Here is a 21,751-nt window from a genome sequence, read left to right on the forward strand (position 1 = left end):
GATATCAGGAGGATTTGTTACTAAATTCTGTTGACTGCGAGGCCCTTGTCAATGTCACGGCCTCCAAGATCAGACGCAGAATACCTGCCAAAAATAAAAGTCTGCAGGTGCTGAAAGTCTGAAAGAATATTCAGCAGGCCATGCAACATCTGTGGCGAGAGAAACAGATTGAATGCTTTCCTTTCCAAAGATGTTCGGGACGTGCACAGTCTCTACTGCCCTTTCTATAATATTGGAAAAATAATATCCAGCAGCTCAGGCTCAGTCAGTTCAAACATGCATGGACACAAACCTTTGTGTGCTTCTGGCAGTTGTGGAACCTGATTTTTTTTTAACAGTAATCAATTCTGTGAATGAACTTCAGTCCAGCTGATAAAGTATTTTGTTTACTGCAAAATGTCTCATCTTCATATAACCATATAACAATTCACAGTACGGAAACAGGCCCTATTGGCCCTTCTAGTCCGCAATGATTTACGTGAAACTCCACTAGCTCCACCTACCTACTCCCTTGCCCGTAACCCTCCAACCCCCCTCACATCCATGTACTCATCTAACTTCCTCTTAAATGACAGAATTGACCCAGCTGCAACTACTTCTTCCAGTAGATCTTCCATTCAGCTTGAGGTTGGTGCATTACTCAAGAGAGAACAACTCTTTTTTTAACTGAAGATAAAACTGTCATCAAAGATTTGATTCCAGTTCTCCTGTTAATTCCCAGTCGTTTCTAATCATTAAAATTTATACAACTGTTGCTATCTCTTATGGTGGCTGCAGCAATAAAAGTTCCGACACCTCTGTCCGTCAAACTTGTGTAACTGACAATTAATTTAAATTTAAGTCTTTTTAAAATTTGCAATTAAAAAACAAATTAGACGTACAGAACGGTGACAGGCTCTTCCGGCCCATGAGCCCATGCCGCCCAAATATACCAATTAACTGACAAGCCCCCCATAGGTTTGAGCTTTCATCTCACAAAAAAATCAAACATAAAGTCCTTCACTTACATATCGCGAAGGTTCTTCACGGTTTTGATCGTTCATATCCGTGGGCTGGATTCGAGTTGCTTGTTGTTCTTTGGCAAAGGGCTTTGGAAGTTGCCCTCGAAATTCTGAAGCAATGAACTGAAGTTGCCAGCTGTGAAAGGAAAAGATAGATCTTGACTCTGCTCTTCAATTAAACAAACTATAAACAATATGACAAGCTTGAGTCTTCCTCACACACTAGAGCAGGTCATATGTATAAATAATTCTTCAGGGCCTATGCCATTGCAATGCAGCATTGAGGGATCATGTCCACACAACAAAGAATGCCCTATTCTCCTGCAACTCAGAACCATGAGATCTTTTACCTCCACTCTGGTAAAACCTCAGCTCAACATCTCATCGGAGAAGTGGTTTTCCTAACAATATTACAATGCAACAGTCTCTACAAGCACTTGACTGGTGGAATGGTGTTTTGCATCTTAGCAGATGAGATGCATATGTAACAATAGAATATAGGAGTAAGAATTGTCTGAGCCTCTGGACTATGATGTTTCATGTTTGAACTCCAGATGCTTTGGAGATTATCAAAATATAGCACCAGCTGGTAAATGAATCACCGTAGGAAAGGAGCATTACTTCTGGACAAATGTTTTTGCAAATAGTTAAGACAGACATCTAAGAGAACGTAACAGGAAAGATTTGGGCCTTGGATCATATTTGGAACAACTATCTTGATGAATAATTGATGAATAAAGAATGTTTTGTTGTTCTTCTCTTCTCAAGAGGGCTGAGGGTTGTTTTCATAACAAAATGATTTTGTGTCTATTTGAGGCTGATTTCATAAGGTCTTCCACCCTTGATTCATCACCTTGGTTGATCTGGCATGTTCCATGACAGGCCTTCCACTGCCAAAGGTGAAATGCTAATTGAATATTCAGCACATAGTGGCAGATTGTTAACACAGATCGTGTGAAATGTATCAAACTGTGTAGACAACACATACAGCTGATAGCACATCCTCTCTTTACTGTTTTGCATTTTTTATGTAAAGTTCTCTGTTGAAGGCCAAACAACCCAGGGGCCAAGAGATGTGCTGAGATGCACAACTTCATACAAACAGTCCATTCATTCAAGAAGTCCTTAATTTTAAATAAAATTTATCATTAAAAGCCAGTTCAGTGAAAGAGCATTAAAACCTTATACATCTGGAGAGGGTTGCCCCTTCTGGTGCAAGGGTCTGAATTACAATTTCCAGCAGTTTCTACCCTTTTGTTGAAAAAATATCATGCTCTAATAAAACCAACAATTTCAACAAAAGTGAGAGCAGGAGGTGGCCATCTGGCCCATTGAGCCTACTCTACCATTCAATAAGATCTGGCCACAGACTGAACTTAGACCGTGTAATCAAATCGACCAGCAGCAACAGAAATTCACCAAGACAATGGTATTTTCAAAACAATTTGTATTATGAACTATTAAAAAACATAACACTTGTCACTTGAGAGAGAGAGAGAGAGAGAGAGAGAGAGAGAGAGAGAGAGGGGGCGAGAGAGAGGGGGGAGAGAGGGGGAGAGAGAGAGAGAGAGAGAGAGAGAGTATGTGCGTATGTGGCAAATCCCAAACTATTACAGTTCAAGCACAATTCTGAAGAGTTGATTTTAAAGTTCACCCTTAGAAATCTTTTGTGTTGAAACTCAGAGTCTTTAAACTGCTGTTCAAAAGTTCTTAAACTCATGAATTCTTATAGATTTGCTTTCAGAGAAATTTTTCTTCACACAAAATATTCAAAATAAAAAATAATTCATTTTTGATTCTCAAAAACTCACACAAATCCAAACAACCCAATCTCTTTCAACAATGGTATATAACATACAGAGACTATTTTCCCCCGCCATCTCCCCTCCCTCCCATACCCTAATACAACAAAGAAAAAGATTATAAAAATTAAACAAATACAGAGATCTATATATCAGTTAAGTCACAAACTCTTAAGGGGATTTAAGTTAAACTCAAAGAAACCTAAAATAAAATAAGGAACAAAATAGAAGAGCCTGTCATCTGGGCCATGACCCATCTCATGGAGCTCAATCATTTCACTACCGGCACGGATTGTTACATTTCCTTTAATTAGAAGTGGTAGAATTATGTCTGTGTACCAATGTGTTGCAGATAGGGCTGCCACACCCTAAGGAATATATCATATTTTCTCCTTGAATTTCTCAAGGGGAAATCAAATCTGCATTTCCTTATTTCATCATGTAATATTTAATTGGGAGTCGGACTTGCACGTGTCCGCTGTACATTTCTTGGCTACTGCTAAGACGACCTTCACAAATTGAACTTGGTATCTGGACAGTTTAAAACTCACATCCATAATGTTTCCCTGAAGGGACAATTCCAGATACTGTAGAAAATACACCTTTAATTTTTATTCCAGAATGTCCCCCAGGTCCTCCCAGAAGGATCTCACCTTTGTACACAGCCAGGTTGAATGGATAAAGGTTCTGATCTCCACACCACACCTAAAGCACATTTCTTTTTTTTTTTCAAAACAAAAGTTATTTTTAATCAACTTCAAACATGAAAATAGAATCAAACTTTAACTTAACTCTATTCTTGTATTATACTCTATACTAACCCAAATTACCCCCTTCTAATTCTAAGCACACGTGTATGTAATATGTGTGTAAATTCAAGAAAAGTTCTTTGGTTCACAGTTCAATCTTACTTCTCCTTCCAAGTTCTCTGGTTGGAGGCAATCACTATACTGTGTACAGAATTTAACATGTATGAAGTTCACCAGGCTTGGTGCTTGAAAGGTAAATGTTTACTGCTCAGGAAGGTTGTTTTTTTTTTTTAAATTTTTTTATTTTTCACACCATAAATCACATTAGCCATGATATACACTATTTCTTTTCACACATATACAGTGACTTTTTCTCCCCCCCCCCCCCTTTCCTCCCAAACCACCCCCCCACCCCCCCCTCTCATCCATTTTAGGTATACAATCTAGGTTGCATTAATCCAGTCAGACAATGTTGTCATTCAACAAAATTACACCAGAAATTCTACTGAGTCCATTCTTTTCTTTCCTTCTCCTTCCATCAACTTAGGTAATGTTTGTCCCCGGTAGGTTTTCGCTATTGTATTTAATGTAAGGCTCCTATACTTGTTCGAATATTTCAATATTATTTCTTAACCAATATGTTATTTTTTTCTAATGGAATACATTTATTCATTTAAATTTGGTAGTTTCTTCCTTTTAATTTGGTTATGTATTCCATTAATATTTAAAGACATATAGTTCAGCGTAGCCCTTTTATATTTTGTTTATCTTCTCTTTCCGTTTTTCCATCATTACCTTTCCTCCTTTTCCATTTCTGTTTTCTTATTTTCAACTCTTTATAAGACAACATTCCTACAACATCTAACATTTTCCTTATTCTCCTATTTCTATCTTATTTATCCCCAATCTCCCCTTCACCTCCTGAGTTGTCCTTTATCCCTTGTCGGACAACCACATCTCCCCTCTCCATTTGGATTTGCGAATCCACTCGCAAGCGTCAACTGATTGTGCAGTGACCGCTATTTCCCCCCACCCCGCCTCCCCCAGAAAAGATTTCACTTTTCATATGTCACAAAGGTCCCTCTTTTAATTCCCTCCTTATTCTCTCTATTCCATTACCTTCCCTTATTAATTCTTGTCTATACTATCTATATTTTCCTCTAAGTACAGATACATTCATGTATGCTCATTGTCTCTATTCACTCTTATACCTCTTTACCTGCATACATATCAATCGTGATCATTTTTACTCTCATTACCCGTCTTCATCCCTCAGTCTATTTTTGTCTTTACCCACATACATATCAGTCGTGATCATTTTAACTCTCATTACCCGTCTTCATCCCTCAGTCTATTTTTGTAATTGTTCTGCAAATTTTCGTGCTTCTTCTGGATCCGAGAATAGTCTGTTTTGCTGTCCTGGAATAAATATTTTCAATACCGCTGGATGCTTTAGTATAAATTTATACCCTTTCTTCCATAAAATCGCCTTTGCTGTATTGAACTCTTTTCTCTTCTTTAGGAGTTCAAAACTTATATCTGGATAAATGAAGATTTTTTGCCCTTTATACTCCAGTGGTTTGTTGCCCTCTCTTACTTTTTCCATTGTCTTCTCCAGTACCTTTTCTCTTGTAGTATATCTTAGGAATTTTACTACAATAGATCTTGGTTTTTGTTGTGGTTGTGGTTTAGAGGCCAATACTCTATGTGCCCTTTCTATTTCCATTTCATGCTGTAGTTCTGGACATCCTAGGGTCTTAGGGATCCACTCTTTTATAAACTCCCTCATATTCTTGCCTTCTTCATCTTCCTTAAGGCCCACTATCTTTATGTTATTTCTTCTGTTATGGTTTTCCATTGTATCTATTTTTTGAGCTAGTAGTTCTTGTGTCTCTTTAGTTTTTTTATTAGATTTCTCCAATTTCTTTTTTAAGTCTTCTACCTCCATTTCTGCTGCTACTGCCCGCTCTTCCATCTTGTCCATTTTTTTTCCCATTTCTGTTAAGGTCATCTCCATTTTAATTATTTTCTCCTCTGTGTTGTTTATTCTTTTTCTTAAATCCTTAAATTCCTGTGTTTGCCATTCTTTAAATGATTCCATGTATCCTCTAATAAGAGCAAGTATATCCTTTACCTTGCCTCTCTTTTCTTCTTCTATTTCACCATACTCTTCCTCTTCTTCTTCCTCTGGGTTGACCATCTGTTGTTTCTTTGTTGCCCTTTCCTCCTCTTCTATCTTGTTTCTATTGTCTTCTGTGGTCTCTTCTTGCTGCAGGTGTTCTGCAGCTGTCGTTGCCGGCTGTGGAGATCGACTCCCCAGCTGGTCCCCCCTCCCGTCGGTGTGTTTTTTTTCATTCGCATCGCGCATGCGCGAAACTTCGCGCATGCGCGGTTGCGCACTTTTGTTCGGCTCTGCGAGCCATTTTTGTAGTCCATTATTTACCGACCTGAGGGAGCGGGTTTCTCTCTCCGCAGCGGGCCTCTTCGGACAGGTAAGGCCTTCACCTTTTTCCTCCTTTGTCTTCTCTTCCTCTCTTCTTACCGTTGCTTTCGACTTTTCTTTTTTTGTCGCCATCTTCTTTCCACCTTTATACTCACTTTTCTGTAACTTTTATTTCTGTGCCTTTGTGTTTTCTCTTGTTTTTCCCGACTTTTCTGGAGAGGGCTGGAGTTCACCGTCCGGCCACTACTCCATCACGTGACTCCTCCACCTAAAGCACATTTCCAAACTTTCTGATTTAGAGTTGTTATTTTTGTGGTGTGAAGTACAGTTTATGCAGGAAATTGAATTTCACCAATCTGTACCTGGCATTAAGAACAGCTGTCATCATATGAATAACTTTTTCACAAATTTAACTCTCTTGCATGGAGGTTTCGGAACTTGCATTTTACACAACGAGTTCACAGGGGTCAGACAAGGGTTACATGAAGTGACCATTTAAAATGTATATGTTTGAACTGTCCTCTTTTGACAAAGAAATAGTGAAGTGGCTCTTTCTCTTCCAAACCATGGATTCTGTGTACCTCCCATGATAAGGAGAACACAACACAACAGCATCTCTCTTACTGAAGGCTACTGCATTCCTGACTTCAGATAAAACTGGTACAATGTTAAAGATGCCTCCTGCCATCGGAATCACATGGCATGACATCACTGCTAGTTTCTGTTTCAACATCATCTTTTCCAAAAGGTCCAGGCTGTCTGTTCAGACCAACCAGCAGAATGGCTGTGTGTGGACACAGGTGCCTTCAAAGAAAACTTAATTGTTCCACCTTTCAATGGAGAATTGGTGACTTCTCTGAATTAGCAGTCAAACTGTTTCTTTGAGCAAACATTCACTGTCTTCAATATTTCAATGGACAATCATTCTAGGTTTTATTGCTCTGCATCAGCTGCCAATAGCAGACTCAATGTCTCTATATGTGTCTTTGTGTAAGTGTCCCTGCATCCAATCCACAAAATTCCTTTACTAAAAATATGTCATAACTTAAATATAACTAATAACATAATTTTGTAAGAACTGGAAATGGAAAGAACCCCTGTTAAGAAGAAAAAGTAGAATAAAATAACAGTACAGAATGGTGACCAAGGCAGTGGGCCAGCGAGGCACTCAGCAGCTGAAGACCCCGCAGAGTTGCAGGTGACTTGGGGTCGGGGAACCTGCAAAGTCTGTGGGCTGCTGGAGACTGGCTCATGGAAACTACGTATTGGAGCCAGGATTCGAGAGGGTGCTGAGAGCAAGAAGGGCTCCCAAAAGGCCTCCAGCTTTGCAGGCTTCTAATCACGTTGGAGCTTTGGCTCTGAAACTTGGGTTGCCGAAGAATCGGACAGGGGTCAGTGACTTTTGTTTCTCTTTATAACTGGAAGGGGCCCCAGGCGACACTAACAGTGACTCTTTGTCTGCCTTACGGCAGCCAGAAGACAATTTCATGTAATATTATATGTTCTGTACCCGTTATATGACGAAAAAGGAATCTTAAATCTTGAGCTCCCATAACCCATCTATGCAAAATCTTTCCAAAGAACTCGAGCTAATAACTTGTACTGACAAACAAAGAATAGTGCTTTCTCTGTCTTGTTGGTGATTTTTAAACAAACAACCCAGCCCAAGAATGAAGTCCCCAGAAATTGTCAAGTCAGCTCTAAATATTTGCAGGGTGGTGGTGAGCCCCTTTAAATTTAAATTTTTATTGAAATTTAGACAGACAGCACGGTAACAGGCCCTTTCAGCTTGTTCCGCCCAGTTAAATCCAATTGACCTACAACCTTCTTACGTTTTGACGGGTGGGAGGAAACCGGATCACCGGAGGAAAGCAACACAGACATGGGGAGAACATATGAACTCCTTGCAGAGAGCGTGGGTTTTTTTGCTGGTGTTTTCATGACCACTACGGCAAATTGTGCCACCTAGAAACACCTTCTTGTACCATTGAAGTCCATGTGGCAAGGACGTTACACAGTTTTGTTGGTGGAGAATCTCAGAATATTAATCCAATAGTGACAATGAAGGTGATAGATTTCTAAATTAGGATAAGTGTGTAGTGCAGAGGGAAACTTGGCTATTTATACATTTCTCATAGAAGACACCTTCTCTCCCAGTAAAAAAGTAATTGCCATTAAAATCACCAGCTGACAATAAAAGTGAATGTTTGAGGAGATCAGTGTGAAGGAATATCTAAAGACAAATTAAATGTACTATTTAAATTAATGGCTGGAAAAGATTTAAAAAAAATTCTAAGAGCAAAATATTATTATTCCATTCTCTCAAGCAGAACCTATTGATTTGCGGACGGGTACCACCTTTGATTCTATGAAAAGCTGTGGCAACATAGTAAATATTTTGACTTAACAGAGGTTTATAAGATAATGAGAGACAGAGATAGTGGTCAGCCAGCACCTCTTTCTCAGGGCAACAACAGCAAATACAGCGGACATCTATTTCAGGGGAATGGAGGAAAGTTTAGTGGAGACGTCAAGGGTAAGTGTTTTTTTTAAGGGGTGGGTGCCTGTGCATTGCCAAGAGTGATGAAGGTTGGTTAGTAACATAAATGTAAGAGAAATGAAGGGCTATAGGCTGTGAGGGAGAGAAGGTTTAGATTGCTGTGGAATAGGTTTATATAGGTCAGCACAACATCGTGGGTCGAAGGGGCTGTATTGGGCTGACCTGTTGTGTGCTCTATTTCCATATTTAAAAAAACAAAATTTCCATGTTCCCTATAACACATTTTATGAAATTTGCATGTAATAAGCAAAGCCACATTAGATAGATATGGTACGTTACACAGTAAACACAAATGAAGAGAAGCATTAATGTGACTTACTTGTCAGGTAAGAGAAAGCTACTAGGGAATCGATACCATTCCTTCCCAACACAAACATTAATTATTCTCCCCTCAGGCAGTGTATGGATGCTTGGGTCAGTGGCAATCCGGTGGAACTCTGGGTAAAGGTCAAGAGGTGCATGGTAACCTGCAAATTAAGCAGCAAGTCATGAAGATGGAATTTCCCTGCCTGCTACTTAAAAGATAATCTCCATGCTCAAAAGCAAGACTGGTAGAGCACATATATGCTTTCAATGAGACTGGTCTTTCAACACTGAATGCAGCGATTTGTGGTAAGAGGACCAGCTGCGTTGGAGAAGACAGTGAGATTCTTAGACACTCACAGTTTCTGAAGGGACTTTCTTTCTATCTTCTTTTTTTGCCATCGGATTGTGGTGACTCTTTGCCAGCCTTTGAATGGCAAAAATAAGTTTTTCAACACAGCACTCCAGTGCTTTAAGAAAGTTCGCTGTGAGTTCCTAGATTTGTATGTCATGTCTCCATTTATAAAACACAGGTGTTCTGATAACTTTAACATCCACTTCTTACCCCTTCAAGAACTTATGGTCTTGTTCATCAGATTTCTCCTTTATCCCGTCCTTTTATATTACAGTTATTAAACATTTCATTATCATTCAACCTTTACATTTACAATATTTTGAGAGGTTGATTTGCAATTACATCTGGAAAATGAGTGCAAGAGAAACATTTCAAATATAACCAAAATGTGTACACTTTCTGCAAAGTTTACCCTTTGAGCAGCACTGAAGTCTGATCACTGGCACTGAATTTTCTGTGCATAAACACGTTAAAATCTTACCAGCTACTAACCTCTGAATACAGCCACAGAGCGAGATAGAGAGAGAAATCCAAATAGGATGACTGTGCCCAAAGCTAGCCAATTAGAGGAGACGGTGTAGTGCTCCGGGCGGTAGCGCTGGAATAGGAAATGGTAGGATTTCTGCAAAAAGATAGGAAAATGTCACAACATTGACCAGAAAGGATCCCTGGACCCAAAACTTGTCATTGTTTGTTCATCTCAAGTTGCTAACATCAACAGATATTCTGATCTACATCTCCTCCAAGAAAAGCTAAGTACATGAAAGTTGTGAGTGTAAGCATGTCACTGCAGTCCCTGACTGGCTGGCTGCCCTGAGCTTTCATCACCTGAAAACTCTCCTACCCATTAATATCTCCTGTCTGCTCCCATTCTCCTCCTTAAACTCCCCAAATGACCAGGCCTCCATAGTTGCAGAAGGCAATGAATTCCACAAATCCATGACCCTCTGGCTTAAGAAACTCTGCTCATCTTGGTTTTAAATGGGTACCTTCTAATTTTAAGACTGTGCCCAATATCGTGTATTCTTCACAATCGACCTGAAATCTGTCTACCACCAGCTCCCCATCTGCCCGGAGAAGGGCCAATACACCACCTTCAAGGCAGATGGTGGTGGGGGGGGGGGGGTGTGGGTTGATGGTGAAGGAGGAAGAAGTGTCATTCCATATTTCCCCAGTTGGACTAAAAAAAATGCCTGAATTTAAATACTTGGAAAAGTTTTAGAAGTTTATTTTGAAGATATCTGAATGTTCTGCACATAAACACAGCTAATACAAAGAAATCAAAGACAGAGATTCAGAAGAAACTTCACTTTAAAAGTTCAGAAGAAGTGAGGCCTACCTACCAAATGGAATCCTTGGAGTCAACTGGACAGCCACCCAAGCAACAAAGGACTCCAGCCTGGCTGAGTATTACCCCGGCACCACCACAAGATGGCACTGGGCTATCAATTATTTCTTCATATGTCGGGAGCGCTGCAGAATCACTGGAGTCCACGACGGACCCGTCGTGTGGCGCTGCCGCGAGTTCCGGCAGCGCAGATGTTCGGGGCCACATGTCGGAAGATGTGCATGCGCGGACCTCTGTGTTGCCGGGCATGCGTGGTGCGTCGCGGGTTCGGGAGTTATTGGATAAGGTCTGGGCTGTTGGTGAGGGTCAACGGCATTCTGAACAGGCTGGGTCTGCAGGGGTCCAGACCAGAAGTAAGATGAAATCGAAGGCTGATTTAAAAGAATTGGAAGAAGAATCATTGATTGTTGTTGAAGAGAAACAAGGTAGGCCTCAAGGACAAGATACTAATTTTGAAGCTGTTTTTACTGTTTTGGAATCAATGGCACATCAAATGGGCAATATGTCAGCGCAAATATCTACTCAAATGGAACATGGATTTATGAATATAACTGAAAAAATGAAGAATATTTCTGAAGAAGTTTCTTCTCTTAAAAAGGACATTTTTTGCTGTAAAGGCAATGTCAATAAATGTTTGAATTTGGTGGACACAGTTCAAAACAATTTTAAGAAAATGGAAGATGCCTTTCAAGTTTGTAAGGACCAAGTGGAATGTAATAAACAGAAAATAGAGAAAGTAGAAGATTCTTTCATTGGATGGGAGATTCAGAAGAAAGATTAATTGAAGAAGATGGACTCTATGGAAAATCAAAGTCGCCAAAATAATGTTAAAATAGTGGGAATTCCTGAAGGTATTGAGGGTTCAAAGCCAATTAAAAATTTTTTAAAATGGATTCCTGAGGCATTGGGATTGGAGTTTTTTCCAGAAGGTTTGGAGTTGGATAGGGCTCATAGGGCTTTAAGGAGTAAACCATATCCAGGTCAACCACCACGAGCTGTTTTGATTTGCTGTCTAAAATATCAAGATAGAGAAACTATTTTGAGAGTAGCAGTCCAGAATGCACGTAGATATCAATCCCCGTTGATGGTAAGGGGAAATAATGTTTTTTGTCTCTCCAGATCTAAGTCAAGAAATTATTAGGAGATGTAAAGAGTTTAATTCTGCTAGAGGTGCTTTGGAGAAAGGGTTATAAATTTTCTTCTAGATATCCTGCAGTATTGAAAATTTTTTATGGTAATTTTCAATCACAATTTTTTGAAAATGATTATGATGCTTTAATCTTTACTAATTCTCTGCCTGATAGGGCTGTTGAAAGGCACTCTTCACCTAAGAGGAAGATATCTGAGAAGAAAAATGGAAACGGGAATGGGAATCTGTCAAAGAGCTTGATTGATATTGATGATCTGGAACAAGTTTTGGGATTAAAATCAATGGGGCTGTGAGCTGATTTAGACTCATCATTTTATGTCCGATTGGGGAAAGGGAGGTTTCTGAAGCTTTCCGAAGTCGTCTCCCAGCTGCGGGGGGGGGGGATTTATTTCAGTCCACACCCAGTTAAGTGGGAGTTACTACTTTGTAGTGTTTTATACAAAAATATATTTTTTAATTTGAATACATTTAATTTTCTCAGAGGGGGGTTTGGTAATTGTTTTGTTTAGTGATTATTTATCAAAGGACGCTTTAAGATTAATTTTTTTGAATTATTAGAAGAGATAAAAAGAAACGGGGATTTTTCAGGGGAGTTTTAATTTTTTTTTGAGTTAAGTAGAAGGGATAGAAAATTAAGGGTTTTTTAAAATTTGTTGTTCGAGTTTTACTTTGATAATGATGTCTAATATAAACTTTGCAATGTTTAATGCTCAGAGTTTAAATAATTTAGTTGCCCATTCAGAGCCAGCTCTTCAGCGCTTGACGTCCTGCTTTGCGGAAACTGCCAAAATGTTTGGCCTGGAAGTCAGCCTGAAGAAAACTGAGGTCCTCCATCAGCCAGCTCCCCACCATGACTACCAGCCCCCCCACATCTCCATCGGGCACACAAAACTCAAAACGGTCAACCAGTTTACCTATCTCGGCTGCACCATTTCATCAGATGCAAGGATCGACAATGAGATAGACAACAGACTCGCCAAGGCAAATAGCGCCTTTGGAAGACTACACAAAAGAGTCTGGAAAAACAACCAACTGAAAAACCTCACAAAGATAAGCGTATACAGAGCCGTTGTCATACCCACACTCCTGTTCGGCTCCGAATCATGGGTCCTCTACCGGCACCACCTACGGCTCCTAGAACGCTTCCACCAGCATTGTCTCCGCTCCATCCTCAACATCCATTGGAGCGCTTACACCCCTAACGTCGAAGTACTCGAGATGGCAGAGGTCGACAGCATCAAGTCCACGCTGCTGAAGATCCAGCTGCGCTGGATGGGTCACGTCTCCAGAATGGAGGACCATCGCCTTCCCAAGATCGTGTTATATGGCGAGCTCTCCACTGGCCACCGTGACAGAGGTGCACCAAAGAAAAGGTACAAGGACTGCCTAAAGAAATCTCTTGGTGCCTGCCACATTGACCACCGCCAGTGGGCTGATAACACCTCAAACCGTGCATCTTGGCGCCTCACAGTTTGGTGGGCAGCAACCTCCTTTGAAGAAGACCGCAGAGCCCACCTCACTGACAAAAGGCAAAGGAGGAAAAACCCAACACCCAACCCCAACCAACCAATTTTCCCTTGCAACCGCTGCAATCGTGTCTGTCTGTCCCGCATCGGACTTGTCAGCCACAAACGAGCCTGCAGCTGACGTGGACTTTTTACCCCCTCCATAAATCTTCGTCTGCGAAGCCAAGCCAAAGAAATAATTCGATTAAGAAAAAACACGTTTTAACTTATATAAAAAAGATGAAAGTGTAGCGGCGGCTACACTGCTACTGAAAGAACACACAACCAGACGGGTTGAGCTCAGTGAGCAGAAATGATTTATTGCAGGATGCCTGGCTGGCCTTATACTCCCAGCCCGGACCTAGCTGAGAACTGCGCTGGGGGCACTGATGTCACCAGGGCGTCACGTGGGTCCCCAAGCGTGGGCTTCTGACACGGTGCCAAGGTCAAAGGGGAAACAGCCAACGGCGCCACTTTGGCCGGGTGCCCCGCCGCGTGTGTTACAAGCGGGGCCAGTTCGCCTGCCTAACGGTGTGCAACCACATGGCACCCCCAGAACCGTCGCCAATGTCCTTTTTAGTCACTTCTTGGGCTGGGCCACAACTGTAAGCCTGGAAATTATAGACCTGTGAGTCTGACGTCTGTGGTGGGTAAGTTGATGGAAAGTGTTCTGAGGGATGGCATTTACAAATATTTGGAAGAACAGGGATTGATAGGTAGTAGTCAGCATGGTTTTGTCAGGGGTAGATCATGCTTAACAAACCTTATAGTTTTTCGAGGGGATTACAAAAAAGATTGATGAAGGGAAGGCTGTGAATGTTGTCTATTTAGACTTTAGTAAACCTTTTGACAACATTCCCCACAGGAGGTTAGGAAAAAAGGTGGAGGCATTAGGTATAAATAAGGAGGTAGTGAAATGGATTCAGCAATGGTTGGATGGGAGGTGTCAGAGAGCACTGGGAGAAAATTGTTTGTCAAATTGGAGGCCGGTGACTAGTGGAGTTCCTCAGGGATCGGTCCTGGGTCCACTATTGTTTGTTATATATATATTAACGATCTGGAAGAAGGGGTGGTGAATTGGATAAGTAAGTTTGCAGATGATACAAAGATTGGTGGTATTGTGGACAGTGAGGAAGATTACCGTAGCTTAAAAAGAGATATAGGAAGGCTAGAGGAGTGGGCTGAGAAATGGCTGATGGAATTTAAAAGGGATTTAGGAGTTATGGTAAATAGTACGCTCAAAGTTGATACTCAGGTAGATAGAGTGGTGAAGGCGGCATTTGGAATGTTGGCCTTCATAAATCGGAGTATTGAATTCAAGAGTTGGGATGTTATGATGAAATTGTACAAAGCATTGCTGAGGCCAAGTTTGGAATACTGTGTGCAGTTTTGGTCACCGAATTATAGGAAGGATATAAACAAAATAGAGAGAGTGCAGAGAAAGTTCACGAGAATGTTGAGAGGATGTCAGGGTTTGAGTTACAGAGAAAGGTTGAGCAGCCTGGGGCTTTTTTCTCTGGAGCGTCGAAGATTGAGGGGGGGATTTGATGGAGGTGTTCAAGATTTTAAAAGGGACAGAGAGTCAACGTGGATAGGCTTTTTCAATTAAGAGTGGGGGATATTCAAACCAGAGGCCATGCTTTGAGATTGCAGGGGGAAAATTATCAGGGGAACATAAGGGGAAATTTCTTCACGCAAAAGGTGGTTGGAATGTGGAATAAGCTTCCGGCAGCGGTGATTGAAGCAAGAACGTTATTTACATTTAAGGAAAGACTGGATAATTACATGGAGGGGAGAGGATTGGATGGGTATGGACCTGGTGCTGGTCAGTGGGACTAGGAGGGTGGGGATTTGTTACGGCATGGACTAGTAGGGCCAAACTGGCCAGTTCTATGCTGTATATGATTATATGGTTACTGGTTTGGTGGGGTCAAGGTGTGCTGGCTTCAGCCTGTCCACCATAAACAGTTCCTTCCTACTGCTGATGTCCAGCGTGAACGTGGACCCCAAGCACTGGATGACTTTGTACAGCCCTTCGTAAAGCCTCTGCAGAGGTGCTGTAGACGGGACTCGACGAATGAAAATGTACTCCACAGAGTGCAGCTCGCTGGGGACGTAAGAGGTCTGTGTGCCGTGGCTGGGCAGCGGTGGGGGTTCAAAGAAGCTCAACTGGGCCCGGAGGTGGGGGAGTAGTGCATGCAGTGACCGCTGGGGGTTGTGAGGTGCGTTGACGAACTCACTGGGTAGCGCTAGCGGTGCGCCGTAGACCAGCTCGGCTGATGACACCTGTAGATCTTTTTTGGGCATAGAGCGGATGCCCAGGAGCACCAAAGGCAGTTCATCCACCCAGTCGGGACCGGTGAGGCGGGCCATAAGTGCCAACTTAGGGTGGAAGTGTAGTCGCTCGACCATCCCATTGGCCTGCAGGTGATAGGCCGTGGTGTGGTGTAGCTCGACCCCCATCCTGTGGCGAGCTGTGCCCAGAGTGCAGAGGTGAACTGGGCGCCCCAATCGCTGGTGAGGTGATTCGGAATGCCGAACTGGGCGACCCAGCCATGCAACAGCGTTCGGAGGCAGGAGTCCTTGGAGGCGTCTGGCATCAGGATCGCCTCAGGCCAATGAGTGGTGAGATCTACCACCGTGAAAATAGACAATAGACAATAGGTAACGGTTACCCCTGGGCCCGATGATGTCCACGTGAATGTGGCTGAACTATTCCCGGACGTGCTCGAACTCCTGTATGGGCGCTCTGTTGTGCTTGTGCACCTTGGAAATGGGTGCAGGTTCTGGCCCAGCCCACGATCTACTTCCACAGCCCATGCCAGACGAAGCGCTCTGCCACCATACGGACCATGGACCTGATGGAAGGGTGCGAAAGGTTATGGATATGGTGGAAGACTTGCCTGCGCCACTGCTGGGGACCACTGGTCGCGGGGTGCCCATGGAGACATCACACAGGACGGTGCCCTCACCGCTGGGAGCCAGGAGGTCCTGGAACCGCAGTCCTGAAGGCTCGCATCTCCTCATTGGATTTCTGGTCCCAGGTGAGCTGGTCAAAGTCGAGGCTGAGTGTCAGTGCGCAGATGGCCGGTCGTGAGAGTGCATCGGCGACCACTTTGTCCTTCCCCACCTTGTGCCAAATGTCAGTGGTAAACCGACGCGAAGGAGAGGTGACACTGCTGGCGGGCACCTGAGTGAGGGGTTTGTGGTCGGTAAAGATGGCAAAAGTGCTTCCGTCCAAGAAATAGCAGAAATGCCACACCGTCAGGTACATGCCCAGTTACTCACGGTCAAAGGCGCTATACTTCCGCTCTGGTAGGCAAAGAAGCCGGCTGAAGAATGCCAGTGGCTTCCACTGTCCATTCACTTGCCGCTCCAGGACGGCGCCAATGGCTGTGGCAGAGGCATCGATGGAGAGCGCCATATGCAGGTCGGTGTGTGGGTGGGCGAGCATGGTAGCCTTTGTGAGGGCATCCTTCGTGGCCTTAAATGCCCTGCAGGCCTCTGGAGTCCAGGCAAGCTTTTTGTGTTTGGCCGCGATGAGGGCGAAGAGCACAGCACCTGGGATGAAACGGTTATAGAAGTTGACCATACCCGTGAACTCCTGCAGCCCACTTGAGGTTGTCCTGGCGTGGGAACTCCTCAATTGCGGCGATCTTCGTAGCGGTGGGCGTGGCTCCTTTGGCTGTGATGGTATAGCCCAGGAACTGCATGGACTCTTTCCCAAACTGCCACTTGGCTGGGTTGATCGTGAGGCCGAAGTTGGCCAGTCGGGAGAAGAGGGAGCGCAGGTGGGCCTTGTGTTGCACCCGATCCCTGCTGGCAACAAGGAAGTTGTCCAAGTAAATGAAGATGAAATCCAAGTCCCTGCCCACTGAGTCCATAAGGCGCTGGAAGGTCTGGGCAGCATTCTTGAGCCCGAAGGGCATACGAAGGAATTCGAACAAGCCAAAGGGGGTGATGATGGCCGTCTTGGGTTTGTCCTTGGGATGCACCGGGATTTGGTGATACTCGCGCACCAGATCGACCTTGGAGAATACCCTCGCGCCATGCAGGTTGGCCGTAAAATCTTGGATGTGAGAGGTAGGGTAATGGTCAGGAACTGTCACCTCATTGAGACGCTGGTAGTCTCTGCAGGGGTGCCAGCCGGCAGAGACTTTCGGGACCAGGTGGAGTGGTGAGGCCCAAGGGCTGTCGGAGCGCCGAATGATCCCCAGCTCCAGCAGATCCGAAAACTCTTCCTTCGCCACTTGGAGCTTATCCGGTGGGAGCCGGAGTGCCTTGGCGTGGACCGGTGGGCCTTGGGTGGGAATTTGATGGAAAACCCCATGGCGCAGTGAGGCAGCAGAGAACTGTGGCTTGAGGAGGGCCGGAAACTCATTCAGGATACGCTGGAACTCGTCCTTGGGCGTGCTGATCAGGGCCATCTGTGGTTACTCTGTGCGGGAGGTGTTGAGGCGAAAGGCCTGGAAGGTACGGGCATCTACCAGATCCCTACCTCGAATGTCAACCAGGAGCCCATGGGAGAGGAGGAAGTCGGCACCCAGGATGGCAGTCAGAAGGGAAGAGATGGTGATCCTCCACGAGAACTTTTGCCAGTCGATCTGGAAGTGGACAGTCTTGTCTCCATACGTCCGGATCTCTGTTGCTTTGGCCGCACGGAGTGGAGGTCCTCAAGGCCAATTCCTGGGCTCGATGGCTGTGGCCGGAATAACGCTGATCTGGGCCCCAGTGTCAATGAGGATACGATGGCCACTGACCGAGTCGTGCAGGTAGAGAAGGCTGCGTCCCTTGCCAGCCGCCGCAGTCAATTACACCGGCCGGCCTCCTCATTTCCCTGGAATGAGCAGGGCTGACGAACTTTCCAAGCCTTGGCTCCCCAGCGCTGGTGGTAGACGCAGAGGCCCAGAGCAGATGCCTTGCCTCTGGTTATGTTCTTTGTGGCCCCTGTAGGGACCAGGTGTTCTACCGCAGCGCTAGAGGAAGGCTTGGAGTGGTCATGCCCATGACCCACAACCTGCTGGACTACTGAGCCCTCTGGAAATCGCTCGAGCCATAGCTCTTGGGCCTTCAGAGCGACTTTCCTTGGGTCAGCAAAGCTCTCTTCGGCCAGTAGCGGCCAGATGTCCTCAGGCAGATGGTCGAGAGAGATGCGCTCAAAAAGTGGGCAGTTGGTGTGATCGCCCATGAATGCGAGCATCTTGTCCATTAGTTCAATCGGGGACCTGTCTCCCAAGGCATCGAGATGCAGCATACGAGCGGCACGCTGGCGCCTGGATAGTCCGAGGGAGCTGGTGAGCACCCGCTTGATGGTCCCGTATTTATCTTCCTTGGGTGGGTGTTGAACAAGGTGCTGCACACGTTTGGGGGTGACCTGGTCCAGGGCAGCGACCACATGGTAGAACCTGGTCATGTCTGATGAAATCTGGCGGAGGTGAAACTGAGCCTCTGTGTGACTGAACCAGGTCTCAGGCTCCTGCACCCAGAAGTCAGGGAGCTTGACAGCTATAGCACTGATCGAAGATACGACCAAAGGCATTTGAACCTGTTGGGGTCATCAATTGTAGTGGCAGCTACACTGCTAACTGAAAGAACACACAACCAGATGGGTTGAGCTCAGCGAGCAGAACTGATTTATTGCAGGTTACCTGCTGGCCTTATACTCCTAGCCCAGACCTGGCTGAGAACCGCACTGGGGGGAGGGGGGGGGCGTCAAGTGGTCCCCCAGCACGGGCATCTGAGCCTGGTGTCAAGGTTGAAGGGGAAACCCCAGAAGGCGCCATTTTGGCCGGCTGCCCCGCCGCATGTGTTACAAGCGGGACTGGTTTGCATGCCTAACGGTGTGCCGCCACAAAAGTTGATGTTGCTTTTTTGCAGGAAACTCATTTAACCAAAAAAGAACATTTGAAATTGAAGAGGGACTGGGTTGGACATGGATTTTCATCTTCCTTTAACTCAAAATCAAAAGGAGAGGCAATTATGATTCATAAGAAAATACCATGTGAACTTGTTTCTTTGTCGGAATCAGTTGGTCGTATTTTAATGATTAATTGTAAATTGTTTGCTGAGTCATGGTCCTTGTTGAATGTGTATGCACCTAATGTTGATGTTGAATAGTTTGTGTCTGAAGCTTTCTTAACTTTAAGTCAAGCTAAGGAGAATATTTTGATTGGCGGAGACTTTAATTGTGTGTTAGACGAAAGCAGCGGTTCAATTGGTTTCTTTGATGAAAGACCTGAATCTGATAGAGGTCTGGAGAAGATCAAGTCCTACTGAGAAAGATTTTTCATTTTATTTTTCACGTCATGATTCTTTTTCTTGGATTGATTTTTTATAGCATCAGAACATTTGCAAGCACGTTTTATTCAAGCTGAATATAAGAGCAGGATAATTTCTGACCATTCATTGCTGTTTATCTCCTGCATGGGGCCAGAAGTAATTCAATCAATTTTTCGCTGGAGGTTCAATGCAATGTTATTGAAAAAACCGGAATTTATTAAGGATCAAACTGCTATTTATTTAGATTTGAATAAAAATACAGTCAGGAGTAGTTTTATTGTATGGGATGCTTCAAAGGCATTTTTACGTGGTCAAATCATTAGTTATGCATCAAAGGAAAATAATAAATTTTTGGTCGAGTCTCAGTTGTTGGAAAAACAAATAGCAGAGTTGGAAAAGGAATTCCAGAGGAATTCTACAGAAGATAATACGGCTTTTTTGACAAAATTGAAGCTAACATATAATATATTGCAAACTGACCAATTTGAACATTTGATTCAAAGATCTAAGCAACGTTACTACGAGTTAGGAGATAGAGCACATAAAGTTTTGGCATAGCAATTGAAAACTGGGCAAGCTTCAAGGATTGTTAATGCTGCGAAGAAGGACAATTCAGTTACTTTTAAACCTCTGGAAATTAATGACCAGTTTTTGTTATTTTACCAGAAATTATATGCTTCTGAGGGAGTGCGAGATGACGGTTCCATTGAAGCGTTTTTGTCAGAGTTAAATTTACCAATATTGAAGGAGGAGGTTGTGAGAAAGTTGGATTCTTCTTTTACGGATTTAGATGTTATTCAACAAATGCCTAATGGGAAATCAACAGGAGATGATGGGTTTACTGCTGAATTTTATAAAGTTTTTTATGATGATTTGTCCTCTGTATTTATGTATGTTCTTAATCAGGTAATTTGGAGCAAGCTTTGCCAGACTCGTGTTTGAGGGCAATAAGTTATACCAAAAAAAGACAGAGACCTTTTGAAGGTTTCTTCTTATCGACCAATTTCTTCAGTATATTCTGACCAGGCTGGGTTTATTAAAGACAAGTATGCTTCAGATAATATTCTTAGAATGGTTTCATTAATCAACGCTTTACGTCAGCAACCCAACCTACCAATGGTAGTATCATTAGATGCTGAAAAAGCTTTTGATAGGGTCAAATGGAATTTTTTATTATAAAGTTTTGGAGAAATATAAATTTGGACCCTTATTTATTGGTTAGGTGAAGGCACTATATAATAATCCTGTAGCAAGGATGGTGACAAATGGTCAGACTTCTTCCTTTTTTAAATTAACACATTCAACCCATCAAGGTTGTCCTTTGTCGCCAGCCCTATTTGCGTTGGTTATTGAACCGTTAGCTCAGGCTTTCAGGCAGAATGAGAATATTACAGGTATAAGGATTGGACAGGATGAATATAAGATTAATTTATTTGCTGATGATGTTTTAATATATTTAACTAATCTGGGTCAATCTTTAATTTATTTGCAAAATTGTTTAGAATTATATGGCAAATTATCTGGATATAAAGTGAATTGGAATAAAAGTGAAATACTGCCAATTTCTGAAGGAAATTATGATCAATGTAGACAAATTAGTAAATTTCGATGGACTGATAAAATTAAGTACTTAGGGATAATGATTGATGTAAATTTTCAATCATTGTATAATTTAAATCATGTACCATTAATGAGAAAGATTAGAGCGGATTTGACTAAATGGAAGAATTTATCTTTAACTTTAATCGGTCGAGTAAATTGTATAAAGATCAATATTTTTCTGTGAATTCAATATTTGTTTCAATCGATTCTTTGTTTTCTTCCGAAATCTTTTTTTCAGGATTTAAATAAAATAATTTGAAAATTTTTATGGAAAGGAAAATTAGCAAGAGTAGCGATGCATAAATTGACCTGTCAGATGCTTTGGGAGGTTTGCAATTACCTAATTTTAAAAATTATTATGAAGTAGCTCAGTCGAGATTTATTAATCGTATTTTAGATGTTTCTACTCCTCCTAGTTGGGGAAGGGTGGAATTGGCTGCGATATTGGAATCTTGTCCTCATCAATTTGTATTTAAATGATAATACAGAAATATAATGTACCAATTTTGAAACATTTATTAGAAATTTGGACTAAAAGGAATTTATTAATAGGATCAAAAGGTAGTTTATCAATTCAAACCCCAATATATCAAAATAAATTGATTCCTTTTTCATTGAATAATAGAGTTTCAGAAGATTGGTGGATTAAAGGAA

General features: G+C 42.8%; 1 protein-coding gene across 12 annotated transcripts in view; it reads right to left on the reverse strand.

Moving 5' to 3' along the window:
- alg9 (ALG9 alpha-1,2-mannosyltransferase) overlaps positions 1 to 21,751 on the reverse strand; it is a 253,304-nt gene that overhangs the window by 128,741 nt on the left and 102,812 nt on the right. For all 12 annotated transcript variants that reach the window (XR_011343620.1, XR_011343619.1, XR_011343621.1 and 9 more), the window contains 3 exons: positions 9,706 to 9,835; positions 8,875 to 9,022; positions 1,008 to 1,137 (listed from right to left, as the gene is read on the reverse strand). Coding sequence is in view for 9 of the 12 variants with exons in the window: in XM_069895966.1 (XP_069752067.1) it covers positions 1,008 to 1,137; positions 8,875 to 9,022; positions 9,706 to 9,835 (408 nt within the window). In the remaining 3 variants the exon portion in view is untranslated. The remainder of the gene's footprint in view (positions 1 to 1,007; positions 1,138 to 8,874; positions 9,023 to 9,705; positions 9,836 to 21,751) is intronic.

Source organism: Narcine bancroftii, chromosome 8 (genome assembly GCF_036971445.1).
Source record: "Narcine bancroftii isolate sNarBan1 chromosome 8, sNarBan1.hap1, whole genome shotgun sequence".
Classification (NCBI taxonomy): Eukaryota; Metazoa; Chordata; class Chondrichthyes; order Torpediniformes; family Narcinidae; genus Narcine; species Narcine bancroftii.